Source organism: Peromyscus californicus, unplaced genomic scaffold, assembly GCF_007827085.1.
Source record: "Peromyscus californicus insignis strain IS unplaced genomic scaffold, ASM782708v3 Scaffold_11__1_contigs__length_118956290, whole genome shotgun sequence".
In the NCBI taxonomy this organism is placed as follows: Eukaryota; Metazoa; Chordata; class Mammalia; order Rodentia; family Cricetidae; genus Peromyscus; species Peromyscus californicus.
The window spans coordinates 89,943,947-89,964,405 of NW_026294402.1; the positions used below are offsets into that span (position 1 = coordinate 89,943,947).

General features: G+C 38.7%; 1 protein-coding gene across 7 annotated transcripts in view; it reads right to left on the reverse strand.

Moving 5' to 3' along the window:
* Pls1 (plastin 1) overlaps positions 1–20,459 on the reverse strand; it is a 110,091-nt gene that overhangs the window by 1,824 nt on the left and 87,808 nt on the right. For 4 of the 7 annotated variants that reach the window (XM_052717177.1, XM_052717161.1, XM_052717171.1 and 1 more), the window contains 8 exons: positions 19,881–19,976; positions 19,003–19,198; positions 18,407–18,427; positions 14,471–14,549; positions 10,346–10,460; positions 5,943–6,076; positions 4,961–5,084; positions 386–510 (listed from right to left, as the gene is read on the reverse strand). In XM_052717177.1, coding sequence (XP_052573137.1) covers positions 386–510; positions 4,961–5,084; positions 5,943–6,076; positions 10,346–10,460; positions 14,471–14,549; positions 18,407–18,427; positions 19,003–19,198; positions 19,881–19,976 — 890 coding nt within the window. Of the gene's footprint in view, positions 1–385; positions 511–4,541; positions 4,625–4,960; positions 5,085–5,942; positions 6,077–10,345; positions 10,461–14,470; positions 14,550–18,406; positions 18,428–19,002; positions 19,199–19,880; positions 19,977–20,459 lie in introns of those variants that run through there. The other 3 variants (XM_052717194.1, XM_052717188.1, XM_052717181.1) reach the window with 3 other exon arrangements.

Genomic DNA, 20,459 nt, shown 5'->3' on the forward strand with positions numbered 1-20,459 from the left:
TTTTTTTTTTTTTTTTTTTTTTTTTTTTTTTTTTTTTTTTTGGTTTTTTCGAGACAGGGTTTCTCTGTGTAGCTTTGCGCCTTTCCTGGAACTCACTTGGTAGTCCAGGCTGGCCTCGAACTCACAGAGATCCGCCTGGCTCTGCCTCCCGAGTGCTGGGATTAAAGGCGTGCGCCACCACCGCCCGGCTCTACCATGTTTTTGATTAATACATTTTAAGAGAAGAACCTTTTTATGAGATTAACTTTACAAAAAGGTTTAGGATGTGATCTTTTAAAAATCATATTCCCCGTACAAATTGGACTTTAAAAGGTAAAAATGTCTCTTGTGAGATTTTAGGTGACGAGAAGGTCACTGTGGTCTAATATAAACCAGAAGAGCTTACTTAGCATTGTTCAGTTTGTCTTCATCAGTAAGGTTTTCTCTCTTGATCATTTCCTGACGAACCGCATTTGGTGCAATGGCATCTATTAAATCTAAAACAGGCAAACTTGTACTAATAGATTTATCCTAGGAAATAAAGATAAACATGCATGAACATCTTACCTTTAATTTTCACAAATGTCAGACTCTTCTGGTCATAGTCACATAACTGAAACTAACCTATACATTTTCTTTGTACTTAATATTAAACTTTTTTGCAACCAACACATATAATAAACCATTTAAATATGATTTTCCTTCAGTCTTCAAGTAAATTATATTGTATAGAGAGTTGCCCCAGACCTGAATATGATTTATGGGTGTGATAGTTCCTACTTGTGCCAACTGTAACATCTATTCTATAGAAAACAACTTTGAGATGGAGTTGATGCATTTTAAATTAATAATTTTATTTTTTGTGGACCATAAATTCCTAAGACTTCAGTTAGTATTTTCAGAAAGAGCAGTCAAATGAAAGGGACCCTCACATTTATAAAGACAGCATTCTTAGTGATTTAAATGTTTTATTTGTCATTATTTTTCACTCCAACATCCCAGAAACAAATGAACAATATCCTCTTTTAATGATGAAGTGCATAAGTCCAAAAGATCAAAGGGCTAACACAGCCAATAACTACAAAGTATTTGAACTGTGACAGTCTAACACTAACAACCAAGATACTCCATTTGCAGCTACTTCCAGAGTGAATTAAAAATGGACTTAAAATTGAAAATTAAAAATTAGGGGATAGACTATTGGAGTTAAAATAAAAAATCCTGACGGGAACTGATTTTGTAGCTTGCCTGCTCAGGGACAGATGATCTGTTGTTCTCAGCTTGAATAATGGCCTCTATTGCTTGCCTACCCCAAACTGGCCCACTCCTTAGCTCTCTCAATTTTAACAGAACTCATAGTTTTGCTGTGTCCATAGCTTTCATGCGGACATGAGCTTCAAGGAAAGCTCTTACCATCCAGTGCGCTAGGAATGAACCTGCACTGAGTGTAAATCATGCATTCGAAACAAACCTTATGTGTAAAGAATACAACACATAACCAGAGGTACAATATAGCTACATATTAAAAATTCATAGGAAAGGGCTGGAGAGATGACTGAGCAGTTAAATAGCACTGGCTGCTCTTCCAAAGGACCTGGATTCAATCCCCAGCACTCATGTGGGGGCTTACAACTATCTTTAACTCCAGTTCCAAGGGATCGAAGCCCTCTTCTGACCTCCACAGGCACTAGGCATGCATGTGGTGCATAGACTTACACGTAGGCAAAACACCCACAATTATAAAACGTTGACGGTGAAGGGGTAGCTAAGAAAAACAAGTATCTAAAAAAGCCCTTGTCCCGGGGCCGTCTAAGATGAACGGAGCAGTTCTATCCTATTACCACAAGGAATTTACTCGAGCCTAAGTTAATTAGGCTTTCAGAATCAACAGCTTTTTCTGAAAGTGATTGAGAGGATGAACCCTCTGTCATAACCGGCACTGTAACTAAGAGGAGAATCAGCTTTGGCTGTAGTTGGCGTGTTACAAATGGCAAAGCACTAATGGCGGTGGGGTGGGGAGGGGAACTACTGGCTCAAAGAGTCCCGAAGTCTAACCAACCTCTGCATTTCTGCTATTGTAGCCAGTACCTTCCTCTTTAATCTAAACCAATTTACATTTCTACTCTTGAATCCAGAAACACCTTTACCTAAGCTCTGGGATGGGAATGCCACAGGATTCTTGGCCATTATTATAATGAACAATGTTTTTTTTCCCCCTCTTATTTTTCATGTTTTACCCTGAAGAATTTTTTTACTGAATTAAATGAAAAGTTTAAGTTTCTAAAGATTTTATCAGATCTTTAAATAATGTTTCCAAGGAAACAGACCTATCTTCTAACTCCGCTAACTTGGACATTATCATTGAAAGTCATTTTATTATTGCAAAGGGCTAGAGGATATTGTGAAAATCCCTAGTTCCATATATAAGTAAGTACATTTATAACACTTTCCCTTTAAGTTAAGCATAAAGAAATTATATAAGCAAAAAGTCTCTAGAATCTTAAAAGCGAATGAAACCTAGAGCTTAGCCTGATTCCCAAGATAATGAATTGTAGCATCTCTTTCCTTTGATTCGATACTCTATTTCATTATTCTTCCTGTTGTTTTAAAACAGGGATATGACCAAGAGAGTTTTCTAAAAGACTTAACAGGAATCCCTTCACATCTGATGCCCTTTATATATATAGGCAGTGCCATTAGTATAGCAAGCCCCATTTATTGAGCCCTTACTGTGTGCCAGACATGCTTAAGTTTTTTTCTGTTTGTTAACTTATTTAGTTTTACAATGATCCAGGTAAGAACTTGGGGAAACTGAAACACAGAGAAATTAATATCATAACTTGTCCAAGAACACGCAGGTACTAAATGAAGAAGCAAATATTAGGTCTGTTCCATTCACCCATAGATGCAGCCCAGCTACTAGTCTAAACTGCCAAGGTTTCTGAAAAACAGATGTCTTCGTACGCTGCCATGCCCTTAGCTATTGACACAGTACTGCTGACACCTCATAATGCAATGCTCCTTTTCTTATCTGTGTCCTTCCCTGAACAGTGAGTTCTTTGAGGACACTGGTAGCCATGGTAACAAGGCACCTGACACAGTGATCTTTGATATTTACAGAATGAATAAGGAATATGTTAGTCACATAGGTAACAGGTGCTGAGGCAAGAGTCAAACCCAGGGCCATACAACTACAAAGCTTGGTCTTGAATCTGTAAGTAGACAGACCTTGATAAGAAAGCCAGTTCTTCCCTTTAAAAGGTGCACAACAGTGGACAAGTTATTCAACTTCTCTAATGCTCACAGTTTTGCTCCTAGAGTTGGTAAATGTGAAGGGTGCTTAGCATAATGACATTCTCAATAAATGGCAATTATAATTATTATTACTTGCTGATATACTACTTCTCTATCTTCTCAGTGAGGGAAAAATTCTTTACAAATAAAAGGGGTTAGATGTCTTTTCTAAAATGCCTAGTTATGGCATGTCTTGAATGTGATTAATACCGTTTGTGAATTCAGACTTTTCTTTCTGAAACAATCACCTTCTTCACATTACTCCTATATTCACAGTATTCCTGATTTAGGACAAATTTCTCCCCCAATCTTGACTTACTCTGTTTTGTACAATATGCTTTAGAAACTGTCCTCTCAACATTGCCTTTACTCAAGGTGGATGATTCTAGCTTGTTATCTCCCTCTTTTGTCCACCAGTTCAAATCGTTCATCCAGCTGATGTTCAGATCAACTTGCTCTTTTTTCCTTTTTTAGGTTTTTAAATGTCTATTATACTGAGTTACTTAAGGCTATTTTCCTGAAGGTATATAATGCACTTCGAGCCTATATCCCACCATCAAATCTGTATTCTCTGTCACTCTTCACTGACCACTGAGTTAGAAAGGTCAACCAAACTATACACTTGAGAAAATCAGTTGTATTGCTTGAATACCTATTTTACATTTAAATTTTTTTATTTTATATCTAAAACATGGAGACATCAGACTGAAAGTTACTTTAAAAAGAAATCAACAAACAATAATGTTACTAGTGTCCTCCAAGATATAAAAGAAAAAAAGATGTACCTGAATTAGGACTCAGAGAACATCTTTCCCAAGACCTATTCTGTTAAAACCATTCGGAGCCTTGCTTTTTGTAGTGACTTAATTTATTAATGTATGATGTTTCTGCTACTCTCAAATATTGTTAAATATATAGAACAAAGGCAAAGAAAGGAATAAAGATGGGTAGGTGTCTTTAAAAATAGCTTAGTGTTCCATCTATTGGCACTTTTAAAACTGTTTTGAAAAACAGAAATTGCTGTGTTTTTTTAAACATATAATAAAAATCACAAACATAAGGGTCACTGAATGATATGTTCAAGCAGACATGCTTATTTGTAGCTAACACCAGCTTGCATGCAACAGCAAAACACAATGAAAATGCATGAAAATTAGTGGGTATGTTTGTCAGATGACATTCTCCGTGCTTTATGAATCATCCACAAATGCTCAGAAGAAAGTGTTAAGTGCACTATGAAGCCGGATGATGAGAATCATTTTTCCTACCAGTTTTCTCAATCCCCACTTGAATCGCTTTGGCTGGCTCTGTATGGCTTGGAAATGATGCCAATACAATTCAGAGACTGCTGCTAGGGAGCACAAAACATTACAGGTCCTATATAAACAACCAACACTTGGTAGCTTCTTTTTTCATTTGACAACTGGATTTTTGGCTCAATTCTATTTCTAACATCAGATTACCACATTAAATGCACTAACCTGCATTTATATTCAATAGATAACCAATCAAAAATATAAGAATTCAAATTATTTCTAGTTTACACATGCCAGATAATTACTACCCCTATTCTGGGTTATATGTTTCTTTAATAAAATACTAACATAATTCTGAACCTCACTAATATAATTCTCATTAGAAATCCTTTCCATGAAACTTAGATGTAACTTTTAAAAGATCTTGTTACCTTGAAGCTGGAAATAGAAGTGCTTTTGTTTGCACTTTTGAGAGTCTGATTGACCCATTTAATAATAATATCATCACTGACTTTTTCACCTTCTCCAAGATCTGATAACACCTTCAGTGTGTATCTGCAACAGAAACAATATGAACTTGAGATAAGGCGATAATCTGTATTCATATCATTTATATCAACATTTAAGAAATAGCCAGGTGGGCTGGAGAGATGGCTCAGAGGTTAAGAGCACCGACTGTTCTTCCAGAGGTCCTGAGTTCAATTCCCAGCACCCACATGGTGGCTCACAACCATCTATAATGAGATCTGGCACCCTCTCCTGTATACATAATAAATAAACAAATCTTTAAAAAAAATAGAAAAGAAGCCGGGTGGTGGTGGCGCACGCCTTTAATCCCAGCACTCGGGAGGCAGAGCCAGGCGGATCTCTGTGAGTTCGAGGCCAGCCTGGGCTACCAAGTGAGTTCCAGGACAGGCGCAAAGCTACACAGAGAAACCCTGTCTCGAAAAACCAAAAAAAAAAAAAAAAAATAGAAAAGAGAAGAAATAGCCAGGTGTGGTGGTGTACGCCTATAATCCCAGCACTTGGGAGGCTGAAACTAGAGGGTCGAAAGTTCCTGTCTCCAAAAATTAAATTTCTAATTTTAGTCTGGCATTTGCATTTGGTTACACTCACAAGTTACAAAGCTCACTAATCAAAACCAAACACTGCCAGACAGTATTTTAAAAATGTAAAGCAATTCCTTACAAGGCCATTTTAACAACCATTAGTAGAAAGTGATTGTATTACTAGAGATGAACCCATTGTAATTTTTGAGAATATATAACCAATAGCAAATCTTTTACAGAATTAATTTATTTCACATTGTATATTTCTTATGTAGGTTCACGAGGCTCCAACACTAGCTACGTCTTTAGTTCCAGTGATTCGCTGAAGGAAACTCGGGGTTGCTATGAAGACAGGCGCCTTTACCTTCTCATCAGCTGCCACACCAGTGCCAGGGTCAGCGTTGCATTCCCCTCATTTAAGTCCTGCCCAGCAATGCCAACCAGAGAGAATTTGGCCTCGTTCTTCCCAAGCTCTACTGCATAGTTACAGTTTTCGATCTGGAAGGAAGCAGAACGGTTAGTATGAAAACAGATTGCAAAAACACTCCTAGACTATGCCAACCTAGTCCAGCCACCTGAGAAGCAACGGCAATGGCACTGTGTGACCAAATTTCATTTCACAGCAGCCAAGTTGACAGGGAAGTGACGAAAACAACAAAGGGGTTCATCTAGATTATGAAAATGGCTGAACAGTGTTACGCTCTCCTCCAACCCCAAGTTTTGACAGAAAATCACACCGTTTATTAATGGAAAGTCTATGACTAAAAACTCTTATTTCACGCGGTCTTCTGAAATTCAGGTCCTTGCCCACTTGATTCAGCAAAGGTTTTGTCAGGGATGTGGCTGTTGTGCAGCCGTTTCCTCCTAGATAAGATACTCTACCTGGGAGGGAAGTTTCTTAAGACAGGGTGTTCTAAAGGGAAGCTCCTTAAAATTCAGGAAGTCTCGGAAACTGACCAGATTCACTGGGCTCATCCCTCCCCAAGTAAGGGTGCTGAGAGATTGCGCCGGAGTAGCTGACCTGCTTAGAAGAGGCTGAGACCAGCTGAGCTGCTGGGAAAAGGACACTCTCCGCCCTCTTAAGCTGCCTGCAGGCTGTGCAGTGTGGGCCAGGTTTCCAGCTTTCATGAGCTGTCACCCAAGCTGGGGTAGGCACTGGTGTCATTTCCGCTCCTGAAAGTAACCCCTCACTCATACTCTTGTAAGTAACCCCAATAAAACTCATTGGCTCACCAATTTGGACTGTAGTGGTATCCATACTTTGGCCTGTCATCAGTACTCTATCTGAAGTGAGAAGATGCTTGCTTGCTCAAGTCACCCCAGGAATAAATAGTGTCACCCAACAGTAGCTCAGTGGTAGAGCGCTTTCCTAGTATGTGTGAGGCCTGGAGTTCAAGCCTAAGAATCACAAAACATAACTAAATAGTCTTAACTATACCAGCCAATTAGCTAACCCTTCTTAACTTCCTTAAATTCATGGACTATGTTATACTTAGTTTATATGTGTTTTCTTTTGTTATGCTTAGTATCAATTCCCGATAAAACTGTTCAGTACAAATCCCTACCATTCTCTCCACGCTTCAGCTTTGTTCTCAGCCCAGTGCCATCTACAGTAAAAAGATGACTTGTGAACACTTGTGGCAGTTTGAATAATGTCCCCATAAGCTTATATATGTGCATCTTAGTCCCCAGTTGATGAACTGTTCAGAAGGATTAGGAGGTGTTATGGTGGTATTTTATTTGTACTGAAATGTAATTTTAATTGTATGTTAATAAATAAAGTTGCCCAGGGGTCAGAGCTATTAGAGCCATAGCAAGAGCGTGGCGGTGGTGGCGCACGCCTTTAATCCCAGCACTTGGTAGACAGAGCTAGGTAGATCTCTGTGTGTTCAAGGATACAGCCAGCATTGGAGACACACGCCTTTGATCTCAATACCAACCATAGAAGACCTGGAAGTCTCTACAGAAAGGCAGTGACGAGGCAGTCATGTGTTTGGGTTTACAACCAATGGAAAGTCAGAACAAAAAGACTATATAAAGACAAACACACAGGAAGTAGGTCCTTTTCGGAGAGCTCTCTTGGCTAAAGAGGATCCCTGAATCAGGAAGGGTGAGGCTCTTAGCTCTGACCTCTTGGCTTTCTTCTCTGAATCGGCTCTGTGTTTCTTATTTAATAAGACGGTTGGTTACATCTACAAGGTGTGACCTTGGAGGAGGTGTGTCACTGGGTTTCAAAAGGCCACAGTAAGTCCAACGTCTCCCTCTGCCTGCTGCCTAAAGATCAGAATGTAAAGCTCTCAGCTACTGCTCCAACACTGCCCATCTGCTTCCTACCATGATGATAATAAACTAAACCTCTGAAAGTATGAGTAAACCTCTAATTAGATACTTTTTGTTTGTTTTGTTTTTCGAGATAGGGTTTCTCTCTGTAGTTTTGGTGCCTGTCCTGGATCTTGCTCTGTAGACCAGGCTGGCCTCGAACTCACAGAGATCCACCTGGCTCTGCCTCCCGAGTGCTGGGATTAAAGGTGTGCACCACCACCACCTGGATAGATGCTTTCTTTTATAAGAGTCTCTGTGGTCATGGTGTCTCTTCACAGCAACAGAACATAAGTAATACAAATGCCAAGTAAATCATTCCCCCATCTACTTACTCATTAAAAACTAGGTTAAGTCCTTTCTAAATGTTTGTTTTGGTCCAGTCTCTACAGAGGCTTCTGAGTAGTCATCGTCTGGTGATATGTGTATTAGAGGTATGCTTTTTCTGTTTTTGCTTTTTTTGCTTTAGTTGTGTGTATGTATGTGTGTGCAGGTGTATGTAATGTGGCATATGCATGTCACAACACTCGTGTGGAGGCAGAGGGCCACCTCAGGCATCAGTCCTCCCCTTCACCTTGTTATTTTGCTGGGTACCCTAAAGCTTTGGTGATTCTCCTGCCTCCTCCTTACACTTCCCTGTAGGAGCACTGGGACTATAGACACTGATGCTACATGTCCAATTTTTATGTGAATTCTTGGGATTTGAACTCAGGTCCTCACGCTTGTAGAAAGGACCTTTACCCACTAAACCATCATTGCAGCACTTTCCCATGAGGTATTTCTACTCTGATGAAATTGTAAGCTCTAAAATCTTTTCTTTTTCTTTTTCTTTTTAAATTGTAGCATTTGGGTGTTTTGCCACATGCATGTAGTATCTGAAGAAGCAAGAAGAGTGCATAGGATCTTCTGAAACTAGAATTACACATGGTTGTGAGCCAGCACGTGGCTGCTAGGAATTGAACCCAGGTCCTCTGGAAGAGCAGTCAGTGCTCTTAACTTCTAGGCTATCTTTTCAGCCCCGGATCTTAAAACCTTATCACACAAGTAGAAATAAAAGGTGTTTACTAAATACATTTTGGAATAAATACTAATTAAGAAAAATAGTATAATTGGTTTCTCTTAGTTTTCTTTCCTAAGTTAGTCAAGACTCCATTCAAAACATTTGAGCCAGAGATGCGCGCACACACACACACACACCCCTAATACAATTTTTTTACTAAAAAACTAATTCTAGTACTCATAATTATCCCTTCTTAGCATATTTAGTATAAATAAGCACTATGAGGATGTATATAATTATGATAAGTGAAATAAACTTCTAGTTTACAAAATACATTTATTAGTATGAACAGGAAGAGAGACAGTAGGGATGAATGGGAAACTTTTCCAATTAACTACGGTCATGGCTTCTGTGCGAAATGTGTTTCAGTAAAGGCAAATTCTTAGGAAAGCTGACGGTAAGAAGGGCAATGGGGTTGCTAGTTAGAGTCTAAGATGATGCCGACACAACCAGTAAAGAATAGGAAGCCACAAATTAGTGCTAATGCACAGGAGAGGGTGGAGTCTATCTGGGGTAGCATTTGGTTTTAAATTTGCTATACAGCACCATACCCAGCTTTTTACATAGGTTCTGGGGACTGAGTTCAGGTCCTTGTGTTTGTACAGCAAGCACTTTCCCAACTGAGCCATTTTCCCAGCCCGACCTTCTAGTTTTTCATGAGATTAATAAGCTGAATTTTTAAGGTCAAAGGATTTATTAAATATTCTTGTTATATATTACAAAGATTCTAGAAGTGTCATAAGAAGGAACATTTTTCTACCATTTCATTTCTCAGCAACGTGCTTCCCACCACTGTCCATTTCCTTCAGCCTCCACCTCTCTTCTAGTTTCCCTGTGACAAAATTCAATCATTTTTTGGATTCCGACTCAAATACAACCTCCTGCACGAAGCCAGTTGGACAGGGTAAGGCGTGGCCCTTTTCTCTTTAAAACCCACAGTACCCATTTCGCTCATGGTCGCTGGTACGCGTATCTTAGCGCCATCATTTCTATAGCACTTCCCAGGCAGCAGCTCCCTGGCTTTTTCCTACCATGCACTGCCCTGTGTGGGTATTAAGAAGTCAGAATACAGCTGATGAATAAATGAGTGAGTGAGCAGTGAAGACTCAGCAAGTTGTGGCAATTACGGCAGAAGAGTGCACTTAGGCTGCGTCTCAATAACAGAAGTACCATAACCTGCTAGAGATGAAAACATGGTAATGAAGTGTCGGCCTGGGAGGACTACCTTCCAGACACTTAATAACCGAGCTGATAAAGAACCCGTTAAGCTTAGCACATGTGGAGGTGAAATAAGTCTATAGGCACAAATCACACAGCGACATTTCTAAAACGAAACCCTTGGCTTTACATCAGAGCAACAACCGCAGAACTACAGTCACTCCATTCACCTTCTTCATGTTGCCCCCGAGAGCAGGGTAAGGAGGCTTGTTGACCTGGCTCCAGTTGACCGGCACTCGGATCATCTCATAGAGCTGAAAGATCACCAGCGCATCGGCAAGGTCACTAAAACAGGAAGGAAACGCATATACGAGAGTGAAAATTGTCCCTTACTATAATTACACTACAGATGGATATGTGCCTTTAAAACACAACAGTTATTCAAAGCTTATAAATGACCTCAAACTCAACCTAAGAATCTGTCCAACTTCTTCATGTTTACAAGGCATTTGTACATATACACACACTTGGATACATGCACACACACACACACACACACACACACACACACACACACACACACACACACACAGATTCTTATTACTACTGTCTTTATAAATTTGAAAACAAATGTCTAGTATTATAAAGATAATTGAGTCAACTATCCTTACTATGGACTCCTGGGCTGCCCTCAGATATGTTAAATTTGGTCTGAAAATACTGATATAAAAAGTTCTACAAGATACATTAAGTATTTAAAAGCAAGTGGCAGGATACGCATATAGTTTGATCTCAAAGTTTTATACATATGTAAGGACTGCTAAGAGTGACCACTTGTGAGGGAAAAGGGGAATATGAGAGGGAACAAGGGGGAATTGCATGTTTTATTTTATCCAATACACTTACATTGTTTGAGACTTATACAATAGAATGAGTTGATTTTTTTTAAAACTTTAAAAATAGTTATAGGAAAATTACAGCTATTCAGTGGGTAGCTGTTCCTGTTCAATAATAAATGTTAAGAGGAACGATTTTATAAGGAAGTAGGAGTTCTGAATGTAAGAATACTAAAGAACACTGTTACTTTGGATTCAGAAAAATACATTCTCCAAGAAGCTTAAAGTCTCTCAAGTCTGTTTTCAGCTCTTGATGTGAAGGAAATAAAGCAATATCAATGCAGTAATTAGTAGTTCTGGGAAGGAATGCGTGGCCTTTCTCCTCTAATAGCTTATCCACTGGCTGTGGTCTGCTAAGATTCTTATCAGAGTTACGTTTCCTTCTCTGGGCACACACCATGCAGCAGTAAATGAATGAAGTCAGGCTCTGTGCTAAGCAATAGAGACATCTAATGTACAGTTATTAAGATCTTAATGGACTATCTAAAAGCACATGAGCATTTTGTATGTAAAAAGGTATCACTAAAGTCCTTGTGTAAGTTCTGGAATTTCACCTACTTTTTTTTCTTTCTTTCTTTTCTTTTTACTTTAAATGCATTCACCCTCCTTCTTATTTACTATGGTATTATTTTATCATTCATGTTCTGCACATTAGAGGCTCAGAGAGCTGAATAATTTCCAGGGACTTCACAACAAATTCCAGAACTAAATGGTGGTAGAAAAGTTCCAGGACTAATAGTTCCAAACATATATTTAATAGCTTATTTAAAGAAAAGAATATTTAGTTAACATCAGTGTTATAGTCATCTTAGTTTCTTTGGAACCAACTAAGTATATTATAGGTGGGTTACTAAGTGCTAAGGATGGGTTAGGAATATAACCAGACCCAAATTCACAGACATATGCTGCTGCCTGTTGATTTTCTATCACCAACAGTTTCTTTAAGATTATGTTACTTTGGAGATCTTCTGAAAGTGAACTATCTCTTTCTCAAGAAAAAAAAATGCATATGCCTTGATTCCTTTACTAATATTTCAGGGAGGGTATCATAATAATAACCAAACATCCTTTAACTAAAAATTTGATCAATTCTCTTTTTTCAACCATTGAGAACTTTAGTGTTCTCAACATTTATAAAAGTTATCTTGACTCTCAAAAACTCTTAATCCTTTTTTTACATGTGTGTGCGTGTGTGTTCACGCGCACGTGGATATACATGCATTTACATGTGTGGGAAGTGTGTACATGTTCATGTACACATGGCCACCAGAAGACGGCATTAGGTGTTGTTTCTCAAGAGCTCTCCCCCTTGTTTTTTTTTTTTTTTTTTTTTTTTTTTGGTTTTTCGAGACAGGGTTTCTCTGTGTAGCTTTGCGCCTTTCCTGGAACTCACTTGGTAGTCCAGGCTGGCCTCGAACTCACAGAGATCCGCCTGGCTCTGCCTCCCGAGTGCTGGGATTAAAGGCGTGCGCCACCACCGCCCGGCCCCCTTGTTTTTTGAGACAGGGTCTCTCACTGGTCTAGCATTCGCCAAATCGCCTACACTGGCTGGACTGCCTCCTTCTGGTCTCTGCGGGCACTGCACACACATAGTACCAAGACAGACAAGCAGGCAAAGCCACCCATACTCATAAAATAGTAGTAGTATTCGTAACAGCCTGAACCTGGAAACAACCTAGATGCCCCTCAACTGCAGAACAGATGAAGAAAATGGGGTACATTTACACAATGGAGTATTACTCAGCAGTAAAAATAAATAAATAAATAAATAAATAAATAAATAAATAAATAAATAAATAAAGACATCATGAAATCTGCAGGCAAATGCATGGAGCTAAAAATATCCTGAGTGAGGTAACCCAGACCCAGAAAGACAAACATGGTATGTACTCACTCATAAGTGGATATTAGGTGTAAAGCAAAGGATAACCATGCTACAATCCACAGCCCAGAGAAGCTAGATAACAAAGAAGACTCTAAGAGGGACGCATAGTTCACTCTGGGAAGGGGAAATAGATGAAATCCCCTGGGTAAACTGGAGGTGGTTAGAGGGGGTAGAAGGGAGAGGATGGGGGATGGGAACATGAGGGATCTGAATGGTTGAGTTGGGGGAGGGACAGAGAGGGCTAGCAATGAAAGAGATATCTTGATAGAGGGGGCCATTATGAGGTCAGGGAAAAACCTGGTGCCAAGAAAACCCCCAGGAATCCACAAGGATGACCCCAGCTAAGACTCCTAGCCATAGTAGAGAGGGTGCCTGAACTGGCCTTCTCCTGTAATCAGATTGGTGACTATCTTAATTGTCATCACAGAACTTTCATCCAGTAACTGATGGAAGCTGATGCAGAGGTCTACAGCCAAGCACTGGTCCAAGCTCCAGGAGTCCAGTTAAAGAGAGGGTGGAGGGATTATATGAGCAAGGGGGATCAAGATCATGATGGGGAAACCCCAGAGACAGCTAACTGGAGATTGTGAGAACTCATGGACTCTAGACCAACAGCTAGGGAATCTGCATGGGACCAACCTAGGCCCTCTGCATGTGGGTGACAATTGGGTATCTTGGTCTGTTTGTGGGGCCCCTAGCAGTGGTACCAGGATCTGTCCCTAGGGCATGAGCTGGTTTTTTGGAACCTATTCCCAATGGTGAAATGCCTCATTCAGCCTTGATGCAGTGGGGAGGAGCTTGGTCCTACCTCAACTTGATATGCCATGCTTTGTTGACTCCCATGGCAGGCCTTACCCTTTCTGGGGAGTGGATGTGGGGGGAGGGCACGGGAGGAGAGGAAATTGTGATTGGTATATAACATAAATAAAAGAATTTAATAAAAAAATAAATATTTAAAGAAAAAATAAGTACATCTTAATTTAAAAAAAATGTTTAGCCATTAATGATAAGAAAATACATGTTCACTGTTAGAAAAAAAGACCAACCCATATTAAAAAATTCTCTATTCCTATTACTTAGATTTATATAATTTGGTATGTACTTCTCAAGACTTTAAGAATTCATTTACAAATTTATATATAGTCAATTTGAAACTAAACCAGATCATACTTAGACCTATTCCTGGTTTATTCTCAATAACATACTATAGACATCCTTTCAAATGGATCCATGAACATCTAATCACATCTCTCTCCAATGCTGGAGTTTCGGCTGCCCTGTTCCTGTAACAAAAGCGCTAGTTTAATTGCTGTACATCTCTTCATCCAGCTGGAAGTTACAGACTTTTGTTCCTAAATGTCTATTAAGATAATAGTTAATAAATAAGGCAATGCTGCTTTCAATTTTTATTAATATTTTAATAAATAGCAGGGGACAGAAATTCTTAGCTAGGACAACAGCAAAAGTTGGCTAAATTCTTGTGGTTTGAGAAAACATCCTCATGTAAACATCCCTAGAGGGGAAACTTTAGTTAGATTATGACGGCCAGGCTGAAACACAGTCAGCTATTTTACCTGTACAAATGGTTGATGTATGGGTTGACCCCCAGTGAATTCATCCAGTTCCGAAACGTCCTCTCTTCCTTGCTCTCTCCTAGGGTAGACAAAAGCCCAAATGATGATTCAGGCCAAAGTGATTAAGAACAATTCTTAAAGCATTCTGGTAGGGGTAAACTGGCCACTTTGGCATAATTTCTTTAAGGGGAAAATAGTTCTCATCCCAACTATCCACGAAGCCTCCCTTTGTTCTCTCTCCATCTAGAGTCTCTTATTTGAGGTCTATGAACTACTGCTGAGCCATGGGTTTTTCTGTCCAGAGATGCAACAGAGAGTAGAAATGCAATTTAAGTAGCATAAAGTTATAACCTGATTTGGCCAAACATAAAGCCAGGCTTTTAGCAGGCAAGGTAACAGTAAACAGACTAGAAAATTCTACCTTTCTCAAATGCAGCCTTTCTACATTTGGGTAGATTATGGTTACACAGGAGTCTTCCTGGACATACAAATTTAAACTTTCCGAATAATGAAGGTGAGAGAAGATTTCAAGTGATATAAAACACATGCAGTGAGGGGTATCAACATTTTCCAGCTTTCTGAGTTACTTTAGATTGCTGCTGTTGAAAATTCACGAGGAACACAGACACCACATTTCATTTTGTTCTGAGATACATTTCATCACTGTAAGTTACTGGATACCAAAAATAACCTCAAGGGGATAACTCAACGGATATTTCTGCTCAGCCTGTCTCCTTGGGTGTACACCATCTGTTTAAAAAAACCATGAGTATGGGATGCACAAGTCGGGGAGAGATGTGAGCTCCCCCTGCCATATCTGCCTTACAGAATCTACTGACAGCAAATGGTTCTAAGTGATTCCATCATGTCTTACTCTTTGACAAAGTGGGGGGGACAATAAAATAACTCAGACTGTATCTTATCACCAAACTCTAGATCTAAAGTTAGAACCTTAATGCTTGTTAAAACATTTCTATTTCTCATCACTTCTAATGCACAGGGCAGTGTAGGTCACTCTAGACTTTGGTCTATGAGAGAATTGCAAAGCCATTTGGCATAGGAATCTATAACCACCTAAACAACAGGATTTATTCTTAGTCATCTCTACGGTCAACTTCAAATGAAGTGCCACAGAGAGTATGAACCTAAATATCCACAAAGGAGCGAAACCTTATACAATCTAAAGGATTCCATTTATTTCCATCAAATTTCCATGTAGATTTTCAATACTATTACCTAATAGTTACCAGAATCTATATAATTCTAGATTTATTAACCAAATAATTTCTTGCTTAAATTCTATCCCTTCTAATCTCAAAAAGTAACTGATTGCTCTGTAATATCTATTACACTACTTTATAATAAACAATCTACATGGGAAAACTTTTATTAAAAGAGTCAAGTCAAACTAAGTGGTGAAAATTAAATCCCTGAACCGCTTCCAACACAGCATAAACATAAGCACATTATGTTTACTGTTTGATACATGTGACTTCTTTCTCTAACTTACTGGTACCATATCAAGATACATTTTCTCCCCAGTAATTAGGAAATGTTTACATTGTTTCTAGCTAGGAAAATCGAAATTATGTTTTTAAATTATAAAGATCAGAGTGTCACAATTTTTTATTAGAATACTCAAAGTCTGTTGAAACTATTAATACAATGGTTATTTGAAAAGACATTAAACTTACATTTAAAAGTTTAGAAACTGTTTTAAGTTTTAGAGATTGGAATTTTTTTCTGTTCTCAACTAAAATTGTGTTATTTTGATTTTTAACACATGGAAAGTAAAACAGATTTTCTAAGTGAGCATTTATTTACCTAGTGTCACTTAAGTCACCTTGGTAAGTAGATGCTCAAAGCTAGAAGCACTACGCATTTGTGCAGGAGCCACATAAAGCATTTCAAAAACATATGTATTGCAGACTAGAAAATGCTTTTAGATTGCAGACAACTAAAGCAATCGTGTCACTAAAAAAAAAAAAATCTTAATTTCTAATTACTCGATAGTGCTATAAAATATTTTGATTTGCAAGTCAAATTGGCAAAAGTTTTAATAAGACAAGTATATTTTAAAACTACATTATTAAGAAGACAGGAAGAGAAATATCATGCTCAACACCCACTGAATGTGATTTCCTCTTCCCACCCTAACCATTAAGAAGCACACACTGCAGATTAAATGCTTTCATTCATGATCAGGTGAAACCTCTTCTGTGACTCTTCAGAGTAAATATTATGACTTGTGTTTTCTGTATATAAGAAAGCCAAGGCTCACGGGGGTTACTCAGATAGTAAATGGTGGAACCATGATTTGAACAAAGTCTTTCTAATTTTATGGTCTATTTATTTTCTATCACCACAAATGAATTCTCAGATAGTTCTCTCTGTATGCAGCATAGGCATTTGGCACAATTTGATACGAAGACTTAACGTTTAACTGGGCCTTTAAATTTCATTAGTTCCCGCTAGACAAAATTCTCTGCCAATGAGACATACTAATATATGAATTTAGGGGTGTGATAAGTTCAAAGCGAAAATTTCATAAGGATCTGTAAAAAACAAATTTACAGAGGAAAATAACCCATTGACAGCCAAAGTCAAATGCATTATTGGCAGCTCTGTCAGGACATACATATGTTCTAAAGAAAGATGATTGATAAATATTTCCCACAGTATCCTAACCAGGATAGGGAATACTCGAGGAAATATGTAGCAACCGTGTTCACACTGAAAACTCTCAAAAGCATGCTGAACACTAGCAAAAGAACCCACACATGACAGAGGAGAGCGAGCAAGTTGGAAAAGGCATTTAGCAAAGAATTCAGTGACTATAAAAAGCAGATCATTTTTAATATGCCACTCTAAACAATGCCTTCTGTTGTGAGACACAGAGGGATTTTGAAGTTTTCCAGACTCAAAAACAAAAGTTTTCCTTTTTGACTTAATTTTTAAAGTTCTAGTTTTGCTTTCCCTTATTTTTTTCTTTGCTTAAAAAATGAAATCTACGTTTTTGATATTTCCCCTCTCAGTTACGTGTCTTTGTGAAGAATGCAGTCCTCGTTTGGCGGGGCTCTCACCAAGAGTGCAGTAGGTTAAACATATAACTAAGACCACCTTTCATCTGAAATTTAGTGCTCGCGATGCCGTCCTGCTGAAGGGACAGGACACTGGAACTCTAGCCGTGGCAGCCCGAGGAGAAAGACTGACTGACTCCCTCTGACTCACTGGGGAGGACAGCGGGAACAGGCTGCCAAGAGGGCACGCAGCAACATCACTTCTCATTTCCCAAGGCAGGGCACCTAAGCCTCAGGGCTGGCTCTCCCTCCGACAGCCAGCAAGGCTGCCACTGTTTTGACTCTTGGTTTTCATGCTAATGGTGTCCACGTGGGTGATGGTGTGAAAATGGGAGAAAGTGGAAGAAAGTCTGAGTGACAGAGATGAGGAGAAGGAACTAGTTATTGCCAATGTTTTTTGTCATTAAGACAATTCATATATTGTAAGCGTCAATGACATTTAGAATATGCAACATAAATCAAATGAAACAAATTATGTTATAAACTATAAATAAATCCTTTCAAAGACAGTTATGATAAAAAAAATTAAGATTTGTCACAGGAGAGAGGTAAAGACTTTACATCAAATCATGAAGTCTAATTGTCAAAACTAGTTTCTAATATGTTTACCACAATATCCCATTGTTAAAGAAGGCAAATTAGGTAGAGTGTACATGATCAAAGCCTTGCTCTACTTAATAATTTCATTTGCATTTCTTGCTTGTAGTCATTCATTTTAAAGTTATATTAAGACAACATAGCATGAAAATGCAAAACAATAAATATCAACCCAGATGGAAAGTATAAATACCACTAATAAAAGGAAAATTCAGAATGAATAAATTTATAGAATATAGAAAAGTACTAAATACAGTACCTACATTAGGAGGGGTCAAATCTGCATTTCATGAAGCAAAACAGGAAAGTATTATATTATGAGACAGATAACAACCACCTACACACAATAATAAGTAATGGATATGATAATTTTTTCATATACTCTAAAAACATTAAAAAGAACAATAATAAAGTCAAACTTGCTTTCAAAGGCAAAAATGCTATCAAGAACTACTTTTCCTAGTAGATAATTCATTTTCTATATTGGTGGCAGAGTTATGTTACGGGATCATTTATGAGAATCCTTTAAATGTCTGATAGTTTTCACTTAGCTCTTCTGGAGAAATGGCAGGTTAGTAAGGGTTACTAGGCATTTTCTTATAACAAACCCAGCAAATCACACCCTGTAACTTGAACGTTCTGTGACTGTACATGCTCACACACACACACACACACACACACACACACACACACACACACAGACACACACACACAAACACACACACACACACACACACACACACAGACACACACACACAATCGCATCTCCCACCACAGTCCCCTACCCAGGATGGTGAAATAGGACAATACCACAAAAAAAACGCAATAAGTCATTTCAAGGCAGAAAGAACGTACCTTCCAATAAATTGATATCAATGTCATTATTCTCAGGCTTGTGTAAGCATGGGTATGTGTTAAAAAGATTCGCTACAAAGGCTAGATTTAGCTTGGGGTTTCCGGAAACCACATCTGCAGGAGTAACAAACTGCCTGCAGCCAAGCTTATCTGCTTCCTGAAGCATGAATCCAGCACGCTTCAGGTCATTTTTCTCCTAAACAAGGAAACAAAGCAAAAATGGTCAATATCAAACTTTTACTGACATCATTTTATAGCTATAATATTTACAAGGAATTGCATTTCCACAAATGCATTAAATAATAGCAGAATGTGAAAGAATCACAAACCAACCTCCCATTTTATTTTAAATACTTTAAAGTCTCTTGGGGGTCTAGAGAGATGGCTCAGAGATTAAGAGCACCGGTTGTTCTTCCAGAGGACCTGGGTTCAGTTCCCAGCACCTCCATGGAGGTTACAACTATCTGTAACTCCAGTTCCAGGGCATCCAATGCCCTCTTCTGGCCTCTAAAGGTACCAGGAACTTACTTGGTGTAAAGAGGGCAGGAAGAGAAGGATGGAGAAAGGAAGAGGGAGAGGAGGGGGAGGGGGAGAAAGATAGAATGTGTTATGCTATAAATTGCTGCCCTCACTATTCAAATTCAGAGTTAAAAAGTAGAACAGAAGAATCATGAGGAGTTGGGGGAATGGATGGTCACTGTTGGATGGGAACAGTTTCACAACGAGATTAAGAAAATCCCTTGAAAAAGACAGTAGTGATGGTTACAAAGAACTGTGGATGTACTGAACAGCACTGAATATACACTCGGAAATGATCATTTTTCTGTCATGTGTACTATTACTACAGTGTATAAAACTAGTTTAAAAAAATCACTTACATTAAATCCTGAAAGATCAATGGCAATGGCATGTTCACCATCTCGGTCACCTTTAGGAGCAATCTGATTAAGCAGATGAAAATAGGCTTTTGAGTCCTTCAAGAAAAAAAGAAAATAGGATTTTTTAAATGAATAAAATACAAAATAAGTTTAGGTGAAAAGTGTTCTCATCTCAAAACAAAACAGTGCATGAAATCTTAGTGCATCATTACCCAGGGGTTCCTGAATACACAATACTACTTTATACTTCCGGCTTCTAGCAATGCTCTTACACTCCGGAGCTCCTAGCAATGCCGTCCCCTATACCTGGAAGCCTCTCCCCTTACCTTTTCCGTGTGTCTACATCCCCAACCATCAGAGTGGTTGGGGCTCAAGTCAAGAATTTACTCTGGGAAGGCTTCGCTGGCCTCTCTAGACCGAACCAATGCCTCCCCTAAATTATACTGCACCCTTCCCATCTCTATACATAAACTGTGACATCGTTAGATTACATCATCTAATGCAGTTATCTCCAAAGACGGCTGCTATATTTTTTCTCTAACCATACATGTAGCTCTTCCCAGCAGGAAGCAGAGATCA